We start from the raw sequence: 16384 nt of genomic DNA on the forward strand, positions 1-16384 counted from the left end.
GACTCCCACGACCAACTTGATTTTCCCAATCTATGTGGAAGTTAAAGTCCCCCATGACTACTGCCATATCATTATTACATGCCTCACTTATCTCTATTTATTTCCTGTGCCATTAAACTATTGTTATTTGGTGGGCGATAGATAACACCCACCAATAATTTTTTCCCTTTGTTATTCTTTATCTCTACTCAAATGGACTCAACATTATGCTCTTTAGATCTTATATCATTCCCCACTACTGCCTGGAGCTCATCTTTGATTAAGAGTGCAACTCCACCTCCCTTACCATCCTGTCTATCTCTTTGCTCCACCTGATACCCTTGAAAGTTTAATTCCCATTTAGGGTCACCTTGTAGCCATGTTTCCGTGATGGCTACCAAATCATAGGCATGGGTATCGATTTGCGCCTCAAGTTCACTAACCTTATTTCTTATACTGCGGGCATTCAGATAAAGTGCCCTTATGCTCTTTGTCCTTTTAATATCCAGTGACTTCTGTAACCTTTTCTTTTGATTTTTCTGCCCACTATTTTTCTTTGTAATTTTCTTAACACTATCATTGACCCGAAAACTCACTGCTCTATCTGATTTTTTTACTTTCTCCTCCCAACATTACTTTTCCTATTTTACTTTTCCTGGCCATTTCTTTATCTTCCCTACCCTTTTTCCTATCACTCTGGTTCCCATACCCCTGCCAAATTAGTTTAAACCTTGCCCCACTGCTGTACCAAACATACTTGCCAAAATGTTGACACCTTTTGGATTTAGGTGCAACCCGTCCCTCTTGTAAAGATCATACCTTCCCCAAAAGAGATCCCAATGATCCAAGAAGCCAAATCCTTGCCTTGTATACCAGCACCTCAGCCACACGTTCATTTTCCTTATCCTTACATTCTTTTCATCACTTGGATTTGGAACAGGTAGTAATCCCAAGATCACCACCCTAGCATTCCTGTCTTTCAGCTTTCGTCCCAGCTCACTGTAATCCCTTTTCATTACCTCCTCCCTTTTCTTGTCAATGTCGTTTGTACCCACATGTACCAAGACATCAGGCTGCTCTCCCTCTCCTCTCAGAATATTTTGGACCAGATTTGTGATATCTCGTACCCTTGCACCAGGGAGGCAGCACACCATGCGGGTATACTTATCTGGCTCACAGAACCTCCTGTCTGTACCCCTGACAATGGAGTCCCCAATAACTACTGCATTTCTCCTTTTCCTTTTCTTTTGCACCACTCTGCCAGGCTCATTGCTATTGACCTGGTGCCCGTGGCCATCTTCTGTCCGGTCATCTCCCTCAACAGAATCCAACACAACATAACTGTTGCTGAGTGCAATAGTTGATCTTAATCCTTTTGTGACCGTAGACAACCATTGTTACAATCCACCGCAATGCCAATAGTGGTGTCATCTAGAAATGTTCTCATCATGCCACCTACATTCTCATTCAAATCATTAGTATATATGCCAAAAAACAGGGGATCCACAACTGATGCCTGCAGCACACCATTAATCATAGGCCTCCAATCTGTAAACAACCCAATTTCATATTCATACTCCTTCTATCAAGCCCATTTGTGTATCCACTGAGTTAGCTCACCCTGAATTCCAAGCGATATCATATTCCAAACAGTCTGCCATGAGGGAGCTTGCTAATAAATTCTATATGAGCAATATCTACTACTTTGCCCTCATGAATCCCGTTGGTCACCTTTGAAGTGGAAGAAGTTGAAGAGCGACCTCATAACAGTGTATAGAATCATGAGGGACACATACATAGTCACAGTATTTTTTTTTGAAGGTTATTTTTTAGAAGGTTATTCACATTCATGAGGCACAATTTGTAATTCACAAAGCTACGCTGATCATTTATTATCATTCCTTGCCTTTCCAAATGCATGTACAGTACATTCTACCTCTCACAAGTAATATACTAACCACTGTACTGCCTTTGCAGCCCTTCTTTAATAAAACCACAACATTAACTATTGCATTCTTCATTACAATATCTGCCAGTAATATATCATGTCCCTCTTTTGCCCTTCCAATATTCTTCTTAAGTGTATACGATCCTAGCTGTCTACACTGGACATATGCCTTGTTCTTTTTCCCAATGAGAACCCCAATATCCCTCATCAGCCAGGGTTCCCTGCCAGCCTGACCTGTCCTTCTAACAGGAACATGCTGCCCCCGATCTCTCCCTATTTCTGTTTTAAAAGCCTCCCACTGGTCAGACATCCCACTACCTACAAACAACCTCTCTCAATCAACCTCTGCAAGTTCCTGTCTAATGTCTGAAAATTAGCCTTGCCCCAATTTAGCTTGTGGACCAGTCCTATCTTTTTCCTATAACTATTTTGAAACCAAAAGAATTATGGTAAATTGTACCAAGGTGTCCCTCATTGACCCTTCAACCTCCTGTCTTTCCCAAGAGGAGGTGGCGTATTGCCATTTTTCTTACAGGATCATCAACATATAGCTCGAGAAAAAAAATCCTGGACATACTTAACTAATTCTGCCTGATCGAATTCCTTAGCTTCTTATGCTTGATTACACACCTGGCAACCTGATCCCCCCCACCCTGTAGACACCTGAAATCAGCTGCATTAGCCCCTTTAACACTGCCAATTACATGGGTTGAACAGGGTAATTTACTGGGTCCATATCCAGGAATCCCATGGTGTGAAAAGTCCTAACCTGGCAGGGTGAGTTAAATTCAACCAGGCTCTGATACTTGGTGGGGGCAAGTGCTAGAGCTCAGCCAAGTTGACACACTGATCGCCTTTTGGCAGTGTGAAAGCACCATCTGTTCTCGCATTGTCACCGCTGAAGGCAGGACCCCCCTTAATATTGCCAGTTTGCCGATTAAACAGGTAATTCATGGTGCAGTGGGAAAGGCGCCTGAGTGCAGCTTGCCTGGTAAATATTCCTGCTTCCTATGAGGGTTGGCAATGTGAAAGGGGCTTTTGATCGAATACAATTGACATTATCGGCAGTTGCTGAAAGAAAACATCCTAATTGCAGCTCAAATAATAGCCAATGAGCTACATGATTTGCTTCCTTTGTTTGCTGAGGGAATGTTATTCCTCTGGTTTTGGTACAGGATTGAGTTCATATGCAGCACTGGCAAAGCAACACTCATGGAATTACTTGCATGCTGTGCCATGAGGAATCCTACACTTTCATTAAAGCTGCATCTTCTCCCCACTTGCTTGCCTACAGTGAAATATATTCTGAACATTAAAAAAACTAGCAAAAGTGGATGGAAAATTGTGAAACTTTGCAAATATCTTCAGTTGACGCTGAAAATAGACTGAAGTATAAAAGTTTGTTTGTTGGTAAATTTTCTGCCACAATAAACTTCTGCTCATCAAAATTACTTCATTATCTTTTAATACTTGAAACTGTCCAAGGGCTGTAAAAGTATTGGAGAGTTGGAAATTCCTCTGGACTGGGGTGGCCAACCTTTTAATTTTTAATTTTGATATGCAGTATGGTAACAGTTCATTTTGGCCCACAAGTCTGTGCCGCCCAATTACCCTACACTCCCGGTACATACCCGTGGACCGAAATGGCCTGTATGTCTAAATTAAAAAATTAAAATTTAAAGATTGGTCACCCCTGCTAGAGGAATGACTATCAGAATAAGAATCATCCTAGCCAGTATATCTGAATAAAATAGAAATAAATGATCATAATAATAATCCTGTAATTTTTATTTCTATGTACTTCATTCTCTGATGTTCAGGTTTGACGTGCAAGGTCTGGTAAAAATTCTTGCTATGATCCATTCCATAGAGAAGATAAACAATTCTACTCTGTTACCTGGAGTCAAACTGGGATACAACATTTATGATACTTGCAAAGAAACTACAAAGGCATTGAAAGCAGTCATGAAGTTTCTGTCTAAAGCCAACTCTTCAGACTACTGTGTTGAAGTTCACTGTAATTATACAGACTACTTGACAACAGTTAAGGCTGTTGTAGGACCTGCTACATCAGAAGTTAGCATTTCAGTTGCAAGACTGTTGAACATGAACCTTATGCCTCAGGTAATTAAATCTTTTGCATTGAAAAATATTTATTTATCCTTCTTTTCTCTACTCATATATCATTGCCTGATGCTATTTATTTTTTTCAGTGTCACAGGATGCTGTACAAATGGTGTAATATATACATGTTCAGTATCAAAGAAGATTAACATTTAGAAAGATTAAAACTCCGTTATCTTTGCTGTGGTCTCAAATGTGACAAATTTCTCAATATCTTCTCATTTTCCTTTCTCCACTTAAACAACCAAACATTTTTTTAGCCCCAACATAAGTTCTGCCGCATAGAACCTCAATTTTGTGGGTGTAAATCTACAATAAAAAAGACAAAGTTGATCTCAGTTTGTGATCATGTATCAGAAATACAGAACATTTGATGACTCAATGCACAATACCAAAAACAAATGACACTTTCATTTCATAGCAAACCACTCATAAATAACATACCTGGTAAAATCTGCTTAATTAGTCACATCCCTGTGCAAGAGATGTAAACTGTTGGTTTTAAACCCAATATACTTTGCTTTGATATAAATGGACAGGCTTTCACCTAAATTCATTAGTGCTAAGTATAGGTTTTAACCTTGGTACTCTTCTGCTATTTGGTTCCATTAATTTCAAAAGAAGGTTGATATCTTCACACTTGTTTAATGCCAGAGATGAGTTTTCCTTAGGAATGTATCCAGGTGGCCTTTTTATATTGAATGGTATTTGGAGTTAAATTTTTATTTGAAGCTCATTAAACGACATCCCATTCTGGGGCAGAATAATCTTAAAATCAATTAAAAAAAAAAGATTATGCTGTGTTAAAACACAAAAGTGCTAGAGGAACTCAGCAGTGTTCACAGCATTCGCAGGAGGTAAAGATATATAACCAATGTTACCTTGAAGAAGGGCTTATGCCCAAAACATTGGTTATTTATCTTTACCTCCTATGTGCGCTGTGAGTTCCTCCAGCATTTCTGTGTTTTTACTACCATCACACCATCTGCAGATGTTTGTGTTTCGCAGATTATGCTGTGTGCTTATCTGGAAAGTCCATACTGTATTTGGTCATTGAAAAAAATACTAAATCACAGCAGAAAATGCTGAAAATACTTAGCAGGTCAGGTAACATCTACAGTGGAAGGACCAGGATTATGTTTTCATGTTGTTGGTCTTTCATCAGAACTGACCTGCTAAGCATTTCCAGTACTTACTGGGTTTTTTTTAATTTTAGTATCTCAGCACTTGCAATTCCATTCTTTTTAAAAGATCCATACCACCCTCCTCATTTAACTAAGTCAACTAATGCTAATCTGCGATGTTTTATATTTCTAAATGCATGAAATTGTATTTAGGAAAATTTGACTTTAGGAATGTGAAATTTAAAACCTACTTACATCAAGAAGTAGTTGCGTTAGATAATGCACTCATATCTGTTGGCAAAAATCTTAATTATCCCTAATCCTGCCATAAGAAGATACAAAATAGTAACTGTATTATGCCATTTGGCATGTTATACCCAACATTCAATAAGATCACCTGAGTGCCACTTTTCTCCGCAAGTCCCATATCTCAGAATTCTCTTAATATTGAAAAAAAAGCCTAATCTCTCAATCTGTTTTGAACCTATTGAACAATTTAAACCCCAGTTCTCTCGGGCAGAATTTCCAGACCTCACCCCCACCCCCCTCCCCCTGAGCAGAAAAAATGCTTCTGATCTCAGTCCAAAATGGCCAATTTGAAGAATAGGATGCCTGATCCTAGCCACCCTAGCCAAAGGAAACATTATCCTTGCATCTACTGTTACTGTCAAGTCCACCCAAAAATTTCATACATTCCAATGAGTTCATCTCTCTTTTGTTTTTAAACTCAAGACAATATGGAACAGTCTGCTTTACTTTTCCACCATTACTCTTATTTCAAATCATCTTGCAACTAAAGGTCAGCATACTATTTGCCTTTCCAATTACTCGCTATACCTGTATATGATTCTTGTATAGGGATACACAAGTCTTTCTCAACACCAACATCTTTCAAACTCTCACAATTTTAGGAAAATATTCTCCCTATCTATTTTTAGGGTAATAGTATCATAGAATGGACATAGACCCTTTGGCCCAATTTGTTCTTGAGACCATATTGTCTAACCCAGCTATTCCCTTTTATCTTTATTAGGCCCATATGATTCTAAACCTTTTTGTCTATGTATCTGTCAAATATCTTTTAAATATTACAATTTTACCCACCTTCACAACATCCTCTTGCAACTCAACTCATTACATACACTCAGCACCCACACTGTGAAAAAGATGTCCCTTGGATCTCTTTTAAATCTTTTCCCTCTTATTTTAAATCAATGCCCTCAGGTTTTAGATTTCCCCTGGAAAAAAGATTCTGGCTACTTATCTTACCTACATCCCTCATTATTTTATAAACCTCAAGAAGGACTGCCTTCAGCCTCCTGTGATTCAGGGGGAAAAGTTTTTGGCATAATCAATCACTTGCTTGTAACTCAAATAAAGAATTAAAATTCAAATATATTCTCAGAGTTAAAACATGACATCACATACAAACCTGAGATTCATCTACCTGGGGGCCAGGGAGAATTTCTAGTTTCTAATGTAAAGAAAAAGATACGCATATAAAAGAGAAATGTGGACAAAAAAAGTGCAAACTGCAATATATACAAAATAAATATTCAATAATTAATAATGTGCAAAATAAGAATCCTTAAATGAGTATCTGAGTTTGTTGTTTAGGAGTTGAATGGTGGAGTGGCAACAACCGCTCCTGAACTTGGTAGTAAGAGTCTTGTGGCACCTATACCCCATTTTCCTGATGTCGGTGGTGAGAACAGAGCATGACCAGGGTAGTGTGGATCTCTGATGATAGCTGCTGCTCTTCAATAGCAGCATTCCATGTAGATATTCTCAATGGTAGGGAGAGTTTTGTCTTTTGTGGGGCTTTCCACTCAGAGGTATTGGTGCTCCCATATGAGGCTGTGATGCAGCAGGTCAGCATACTTTTTGCGACACATCAGTAGAAGTTCCATAGAACAACCACTGAACCGTAGAACAATATGGCATATAAACAGGCCTTCAGCACTTCTAGTCAGTTATTCTCCCCAGTCTCATTGACCTGCACCCCGACATAATCCTCCACCCATGTACTTCTTAAATGTTAAAATTAAGCCTACATTCACCATTTCAGATGGCAGCTCATTCCACACTCCCACCACTCTCTGAGTGAAGGAATTCCCCCTAATATTCCCTTGAAATCTTTCCCTTTTCACCCTTAACCCAGGTCCTCTGGTTTGTATCTCACCTACCCTCAGTGTAAAAAGCCTACCTACATTTATCCTGTCTAGACCCCTCAATTTGAAATACCTCTTATTAAATTTCCTCTCATTCTTCTATGCTTGAGAGAATAAAGTCCTAATCTGTTCAACCTTTCCCTGAAATTCAGTTCCTGAAGTCTGGGCAACCTCCTAGTAAATCTTCTCTGCACTCTTTCAATCCTGTAGTGTATGACTTGGGCATTACCAAAGGTTTTCCAACCTACTTGGTTCAAACGTTGTGACATTAAGTTCACATTTTGCCAAGGTTTCTGATGTCATACTGAACCTCCGCAAACTCCTGAGGAAATAGAGGTGCTGACATTCTTACTTTACAATGACATTTGATTGTTGGTTTCCGGAAAGGTCCAGAACTTAAATTTGCTCACCTTCTACACTTTTGATCCCTCAATAATCACTGGATTGAACATGACTAGTTTTCCCTTTCTGAAGTCTACAATCAATTCCTTGGTTTTGGTGATAGTGAGTGAGTGTCCATTGTGCTCTTGTACGTGAAGTAGCCTTTGGTGCCTGGAAGGCGTGGGGACCCAGCTCCTCCAATCTGAGTCCAGGATGCCACCTTCTTGTGCTTCGAAGATTGCCTCGACCGCGTGCTGCCAGATCGCGAAGTGTGTCTGGCTTCTGGGTGGCGTGGGTCGACTTCGAGCCTCCCTGCACTCAGGAGTTTTTCCATGGCAGCTGTGGGAAAATTTTGTGGATTAAATTGTGGTGCGCTGTTAGAATCAGACACACACAAGAGAAAGACTGTACAACAGGCCTTAATCCACAAAGACTTCCACAGATCCAGGCTGGGTGTAGCTGTAGTAACTTTGAGTGAGCTTCGGGAGGCCGGCGCAGGCTTATATGTTGGAGGGTGATTGACACCCGACTGGTGGGGCTTGATCCCTTCAGGCCTACTGATTGACAGCCGGCCAGGTGTTGTCCTGTCCCCTTACACTCCTGCAGGTACAGAGGTTGCCCCCTGCAGTAGGCCGGCAGTACACTCCTGCAGGTTACAGGTATTGCCCCCTGCAGTAGGCCGGTGGTTTACCACCACAATACCAGCCTTTCAACATACTTCAACACTGTTGATGTGAGTGCCTCTGGTCCGTAGGCATTTAGGCAGGTTACCACACTCTTCTTAGGCACCGGTACAATTGAGGCCTGCATGAAATAGTTGGGTTCCATGCCTGTCAGAGTGAGATGTTGAAGATATCCATGAAAAGATTGGCCAGTTCATCAGTGTAGGTTTTCAGTACTCAGCTGGGTCCCCCAATCCAGGTAACAGATAGGATGATCTCACATTTTTCCACATTGTAGACTACCTGCCATCCCCTTGCCCATTCATTTCATCCACCTGAGGCCTTTTTGCAACCTCCTTACAGTCCACTCTGCTTCTTCATCCAAGTCATTAATTCAGGTTATGTACAGTGGAGACCCAGTAATGACTCCTGGAGCACCTCACTCATCAAACCTTCATAATCCATAAATTACATATATTTCTACTCTCTGTTTTCTGTCTTTTATCTCTGATCATATCTTATCCCCAATATCATGAGCTCAAAGTTTGCTTAATAAACTCTTGGCATTTCAGTTTATGAAAGATATTTTGAAAACCAAAACACTCTACATACATTCATTCAGTCTTATTTATTCTGATGGTTAAACTCTCAAAAAAAAATCAAAGGTTTGAAAAAAAGGATTTTACATTCATTAATCTTTGTTAATTAACTAATCCTATTTCTATTCCCTGATAATAGATTCCAAATTTTCCCTACTCTTAGAGATCTTTTGTTAATTTCTGAGCATTTTTTGTTTTTGTCGTAATACCAAATTTTTTCTGTTCATGAAATGGGTGCACCAGCTGACTGTAGCTTCAAAATCGTTACTGAGATCTGGGTGCGACTTTGCCCACTGTGGAGCGACTTTGCCCACTGTGGTGCAAATGTTCTCATTGTATTTTGAGTGACTATGTAGCAATTTTGCTTTTGCAATGTGATTTTCCAGCTCTGGCCAATGAGTGATTTATCGTCTCATCAAACATTGCCTTTTTGGTATTTTTCTTAAAGTCTCCTCTTTCTTCCCTCAATCTCTTGCCAACTTCTCATACATACCAATTTTTCTTGTGGCAGCATAGTTGTTGGTTTTCTTGGCCATTTCTATCATGTTTACTGTAAAACTCACTTCATACATTCATCATTTTGATGGAGTCTCTATGATAACAATCACCTCCAGCCAATGCCCAGCAGATCAATCATCACATTTTTTGGGGGTCGACTTATACACCGACAAATGACTAACATCTCAGGCATTGCGATTTCAGGGGGTAGACTTATATGCCTAATAGACGATAAAACCCTTAAAATGAGGCTGAAAAAGTGTGTGGGGGGGGGGGGGTGTGGTTTGAGTTATCTGCCAGTTGACTTAGATGTCAAAATATACGATAAATTAAATTTAGAAATACAGCACAGTAACAGGCCATTTCGGCCCATGAGTCCGTGCCACCCAATTTACACCCAATTAACCTACACCCCAAGTATATTTTTGAATGGTGGAAGGAAACTGGAACCCCTGGGAAAAACCCACACAAGGGGAGAATGTACAAACTCCTTACAGACAGCATGGGATTCGAACCCCGGTGCCAATTGCTGGTGCTGTAAAGACATTTTGGTAACCACTTTACCAACTGGGGCCGCCCCTCCATACTTCCAATAGATACTGCGTGACCAGCTGCATTGTTCCAGCAGTATTCAAAGTTTAAAGTTCAGATGCGAGGGGACCTCATCGAGACATTTTGAAAACAGAAAAGCCTAGATAGAGTAGATGTGGTAAGGATGATGATGGATTCTAGGACAAGAGGGCACAAATTTCATGATAAAAGGACGTCAATTTAAAACAAAGATGTGGAGAAAATTCTTTAGTCAGAGGGTGGTGAGTCTAAGGAACATATTGCCGCAAGTGGCTATGGATCTGAGGTCATTGGGTCTATTTAAGGCAGAAATTAATGGTTATTTGATTAGTCAGGGCATCAAGGGTTATGGGGAGAAAGCCGGGAAGCGGGACTAAGTGGGAGGTTTGATCAGCACATGACTAGAATGGAGGATCAGACTCCATGGGCTAATGGCCTACTTCTGCTCTTATATCATGTGATTTTGTGATCCTCTTTCAGTCCCATTAATTTCTCAAATACTAATTTTTCACTAATTCTCCTCAGTCTGTCTGTCTCTATTACACTGCCAGTTTCCAGTTTTTTTTAAGTCTTCTTTTGTTTCACAAAAGACACACACTTACTTAATTTGTCTCACATTTCTTTATTCCCTGATATAATTTCTCCTTAAAGAGAATCAGATTGATTCATCTCTTTTCCTTTGACTTCAAAGTAAGACTTTGCTTTTGACCATTTAAATCTTTTTCAGATTAGCTACTCCGCTTCCGCTAAAATTCTGAGTGATAAAACTCGATTTCCTGCCTTCTTGAGAACTGTTCCAAGTGACGTCTATCAGAGTAAAGCCATGGCCATGCTGGTTCATTCTTTCAATTGGAATTGGGTGGGAACTATTGCAAGTGATGATGACTACAGCCGGTCTGGAATTGACAACTTTATTTCTGAAGCGGAGAACCTGGGCGTATGCATTGCTTTTCGAGAAATTATTCCATTTTATGCATCTGATCAGAAAGCAACTTCCAGGATAAAAGAAATAGCAAATGTTATCATCAACCAAACGCGGGTGAAGGTCATTGTCGTGTTTAGTAGAGCCTCTTATGTCATTGAGCTATTTGAAATACTGAGCATTCACAACATAAACAAAGTTTGGATTGCCAGTGATAGCTGGTCAAGTAATAATAATATTACTCGTTTGGAAAATATTCAGAACATTGGGGATATTGTTGGATTTGCATTTAAAAGTGGAAGTATTTCAACATTTCAAGACTATGTGAAAAACTTGTCATATAATTTGACAAGTGTGAACATTTTTTTGAAAAAGTTTTACATGCTGTACAGCTTTTGCTCAGAAGTTCAAAATGATGATATTGACTCATGTATTTCAAATGAAAACTATCAGATGAATTATGGTAACAATCATGTCAGCAACAACATGGAATTGCTACACCAAGGAAATTACTTTATTTTGAAAAATATTGAACCAGGTGTTGTTTCCAGCATACAGTCGTCGGTTATTGCTCTTGCTCATGCCCTTAAAAATCTACTAAAATGCAATGAAGAGATTTGCCAAAGATCATCAGATTTTGCACCTTGGGAGGTAAGCTTTTACTTCTAATACCTATTTCCACTTGCAGATTAATTGTATCATTTATTAATAGGTTCCATGTAGACCCCTAATATATTTATATAATTAATATCACCTTTCACTTAGCAAAGTATTTTACACTTCTATACGGTGCAAGAAGATTACTGCTACATCAATATCCAACAAGTATTCCCTGCAAAATATTATACATTAATATTCTGACACATGAAGTGATGTGACAAAGGCTTATGGATTCATTTGCCAGAAATGTTCCAAGATTCAGGAATGTCTGCAATTATCCTCACCTCGAACTTTACTCTATTTATGCCAATTTGTAGCTAAAGCAGGTTTCAATTAAATTTTATTCTGCTCAGGCTAATGAAAAGAGCAGAGAATTTGAAATTTTATCACTACATTTGTAGTTAGTGTAGCATTCAGATTCATTGAAAATCTGATCATGGGCTCTTTATGTATTAATGGGCATTTTCAGACATTCAATCATCTTCCTCTGTGTATAGGAGATACATGTACAAATAATATTAACCCTATGATGTGGTGTCATAAGTAAATGAAAGCCACAGTCCACTAGATGCTTTCATTTCAGGATTTTTCCCCTTCTGCAGCCCTGCTGTGCACTCTAGTCATGAAGATTTCACCAAGATGAACTATTTATCCTTCAAATAAGCTCCTGCAAGCTCCCTTTATTATTTAGTAACCTAAGGGGGTCCTGGACAGCACTGCCTTTTTCCTGAGTGCCTTCCACCAAAGCACCTAAATTCAGTTTTGTAGCATTTCGAGAAAGTATTGTTTTAAGAGTTTCCAACCTTGGCAGGGAATAGTGGCAGCAAAGTCAAACATTGTTAGCAACTTTGAGTTTATGGTGCAGTTTGTGTGCACAAGGCACAATTGAAATACACTTGGCCCTTTATACATTGTGTACATTATAGTATCACATCCTTGAATTCAGCACCAAACTAATGCAAGTCCCCTGGCCAGCAATGCTTCACCATGTGCATCTACAGAATCTTGGGTCAAAGGACTACACAGATAGAAAAAGGCTCTCCAACCCAACTCGTCCATGTTGATCAGGTGTCCAATTAAGGTAGTCACATTTGCCTGCATTTGGCCCATGGCCCTCCAAAGTTTTCTTATCCAAGTGCCTATCTTTTAAATGGCACAATTTTACCTGGCTCAGTGGCTTTATTGAGCAGGTCACTGCAAGTATCTACCACCTGTGTGAAAAATCTGCCCTTCAGAACACTTACATTTGTTTTTTCTCACCTAAACCTATATCCTCTAGTTTTGGTCTCCCCTACACTAGGAAATCAATAGAGTCTATTTATCTTATCTATAACTTTTATGATCTTATAAACCTCTATAAGGTTACCCCTCAGTCTTCTATGCTACAGGAGAAAAATTCCAGCCTTTCGAATCTCTCTTCCAGACCCGGCAAAATCCTTGTAAATTTTTTAAGCACCCTTGCCCTTGTAATGACATCCTTGTTATAGGTAGGCAACAAGGACTGCCCACAATTCTCCATACATGGCCTCACCAGTATCTTGTACAACTGTAACACTATATCTGAACTCCTGTATTTATTGGCCTGATTGATAATCACCTTCTGCACCATTCTGTTTACCTATGACACCACTTTCATGAAACTATGTTTAGTGTTCCTGCTTTTTTCTATTCTACAACACTCTTCACTGTCCTGTCATTTACTGTGCAAGTCCAGTCCTGGTTGAACTTCCCAAAATGCATCCCTATCTACTTATCCAAGTTAAATTCCATCTACTATTCCTTGAATCATTTTCCAGTTAATCTAGACCGTGATGTATTCCTAGATAATCTTCCTCACTGTCCACATTGCCATCAATTTTGTAAACATTCACAAACTTATGAATGATTTTTACTGAATTATCATCTAAATTATTAGTACTGATGGAGCACACCACTGGTCACAGGCCTTCAACCTGAAAAACAGTCCTCACTACCACCTTCTGACTCCTTCTACCAAGCCAATTTTGAATCCAGTTAGCTAACCCACCCTGGATCCCATGTGATTTAACCTTCTGAAATAACATACCATAAAGGATCTTCTTAATCCTTGCGGACAATGCCCGCCATCCTCCTGTCATAAATCATCTTCAAAAACTCAGTCAAATTTGTGAGATATAATTTCCCACACACAAAGCAACATTGACTATCCCTTATCAGTCCTTGCCTATTCAAAACCTAGAGGATCCTGTCCCTTAGAATCCCCTCCAGTAACTTTCCCACAACTTAAGTTTGGCTCACTGGCCTGTAGTTCCCTGGCTTAACCTTATAGGCCTTCTTAAAGACAGGCACACATCTCCAGTCTTCCAGTGTCACAGCTGGGGTTAAAAATTATGCATTTATCTTTGTTGAGATCCCAACAACTCCTTCATCAACTTCCCACAATATCCTCAGATACTCATGGCCCTGGGGATGTATCCACCTTGATATGCTTTAAGACTGCCAACACTCCTTGTTTATAATGGTCCAAGGCATCATTACTTATTAGCCTCAATTCCTTAGCTTTTATGACCCTCTTCACAGTAAATACAGATGAGAAATTTTCAGTTAAGACCCCAGCCATCTCCTGTGGCTCCATATGTAGACAGTCATTTTGATCATTAAGGAGTTAGACATTTGCAGTTAATATACCTATAGAATTCCTTTGGATAGCCAGAGCTATCTCCAATCCTCTTTTTGGCTTCCTGGCTTCTTTTTTCAGAGTACTTTGAGATTGATTTTATTTGTCAAGGGATTAACTTCATCCCAGCTGTTTATATCTGATGCATACCTCCCTCATTTTCTTGACCAGAGCCTTAATATCCCTTATCAACTAATTTCTCTAAAACTATTATTTGGAATTTCTGTACTTCAAAATTTTGAATTTGTAATTAAATGAATTGATTCACTTTACTCAAGGTTATCATTTATACTAGTTGTAATAGCAAGGCCATCACCAAATAACAAAATTAAGTTACAAATGTATTCATTTTATTGTCAATTTTGTTTTTAATTACATGCTTTGGAATTCATACTCTAATTACAAGGGAATAAAATATGTTAAAGTCTCAAAGTAGTTTAGGACTTCTACAAAGGGATTTTACCATCTTAATATTAATGTTGACGATTATAGTATTGATATTTAGTAATTGACTTGATTAGAAGACAATACTAACCAAAGCAGTATTCCCTTAAAAACCATATTACCTGCTTGAATTGTCTTCCAGTTACTGAAGGCACTAAAGAATGTGAACATAACCGAAGAAGGCACTAGGATCCATTTTGATTCTTCTGGAGATTTTTTATCTGGATATCATATCTTCATGTGGAAATTAATCAACGGCAAGATGGTTTTTAATCACACAGTTGCAGAATTTGATATAGAGAAGAATGCATTTATAATTAAAGATTCACATTTCAATGAGTTAAAGGTAATTTTATATAGTTCTTAACTTTTAAATTGTAAATGTAAATATAGACACTCGTAATTGGTTTCATCATAAATTTAGTGAGAAAGACATTTGAAATTTTTTTTAATGTTTTGAGTTCATGGTCCCTCTGGCTAGGGTCAAAGATTCAAAATAAGGGCAAAGCCATTCAGAAATATGATAAGATGAAATGTCTTCACCAAATGATGTTGAACCTTTTCACTTCTCTACTCAAGAGGGCTGTGGAAGTTCAATGCCAATATTTCAAGTCTGAGATTGATAGACTTAATTATTAAGAGGGAAAAGAAAGGTATATGGGAGTAATTCAAGGAACTTGTGCTGTGGTGAAAGACCAGCTATGATTTTATTAAATGCCAGAACAGACATGAAATATTGAATGTCACTCTCTTAAGTTCTTCCTAAAAAATCCCAGAAACTCAAGCTACACTGAATGCAAGTCACACATCAAATTTCATTTAAATTAGTTGTTAAATATGTTGCTCTGATATTTAATAGGTTCATGACGTCCACGACTCATCTGATTGTCTTCCCATTATATCCTAAATAACCTATCACCCTCATCTAAAATTTCAACAATGTTCAAATACTTTGCTTCCACTACCTTGTAAGGAAATTCAAGAATTAAGCCAGTTTTTAAAATTATTTTACCTGCATCTTTTTAGCTACACTCTCAAAAAATAACTCCAATACGTTAAAGTTTGTTTATTATCATGAATGTACAAGTACATCCAGCCCTTGGTGAGAAAAATTGCAGGCATGCAACCAAACACAATGCACTTACACAAAATGCAGACAATCAGAATCAAAAAGTACTGTCACAAACAAGTCACAAAAATCGTTGTTTTGCAGCAGCAAATATACAAATATAAAAATGAATAAATAAATATTGCTTAGTGCATACTAACATCCCAGATGGTTAGTGTGAGGATTATTTTAAAATATCGATCCAATTTCTGTTCATTAAATTGTGTTTTTCTTGCTTAAACACCCCCTTCCCTTTCAATTATATAGTTCTTAACACTAATATTTCAGAAGTAAACAAGTCAATGTGCAAAGCTATTTGGGTTATTTATCGGTGATCCAAATAACACTGAATATTACATGAATTTTTATTGAAAAAATGTGTATCAATCTATTTTATAATTTAGTTTGAGAAGGTGAATTCATAAATAATTGCTTATAGAGTGTTAGCCATTGTTCAAAATCTGGTTGTCAAAAGCAGTGCAGAGAAGTAATGCTGGAAGATAATCAGATCGCAAGAGTTAGGCTTCCTTCAAGTGAG

General features: G+C 38.5%; 1 protein-coding gene across 2 annotated transcripts in view; it reads left to right on the forward strand.

Annotated features, from left to right (window-relative positions):
• Positions 1 to 16384, forward strand: part of gprc6a (G protein-coupled receptor, class C, group 6, member A) — a 33037-nt gene that overhangs the window by 9976 nt on the left and 6677 nt on the right. Inside the window, exons 2-4 of one of the 2 annotated variants that reach the window (XM_069886779.1) lie at positions 3748 to 4051; positions 10784 to 11629; positions 14881 to 15084. In XM_069886779.1, the coding sequence (XP_069742880.1) occupies positions 3748 to 4051; positions 10784 to 11629; positions 14881 to 15084 (1354 nt within the window). The remainder of the gene's footprint in view (positions 1 to 3747; positions 4052 to 10783; positions 11630 to 14880; positions 15085 to 16384) is intronic. The other variant, XM_069886780.1, reaches the window with a different exon arrangement.

This window comes from Narcine bancroftii, chromosome 6 (assembly GCF_036971445.1).
Source record: "Narcine bancroftii isolate sNarBan1 chromosome 6, sNarBan1.hap1, whole genome shotgun sequence".
Taxonomy (NCBI): domain Eukaryota; kingdom Metazoa; phylum Chordata; class Chondrichthyes; order Torpediniformes; family Narcinidae; genus Narcine; species Narcine bancroftii.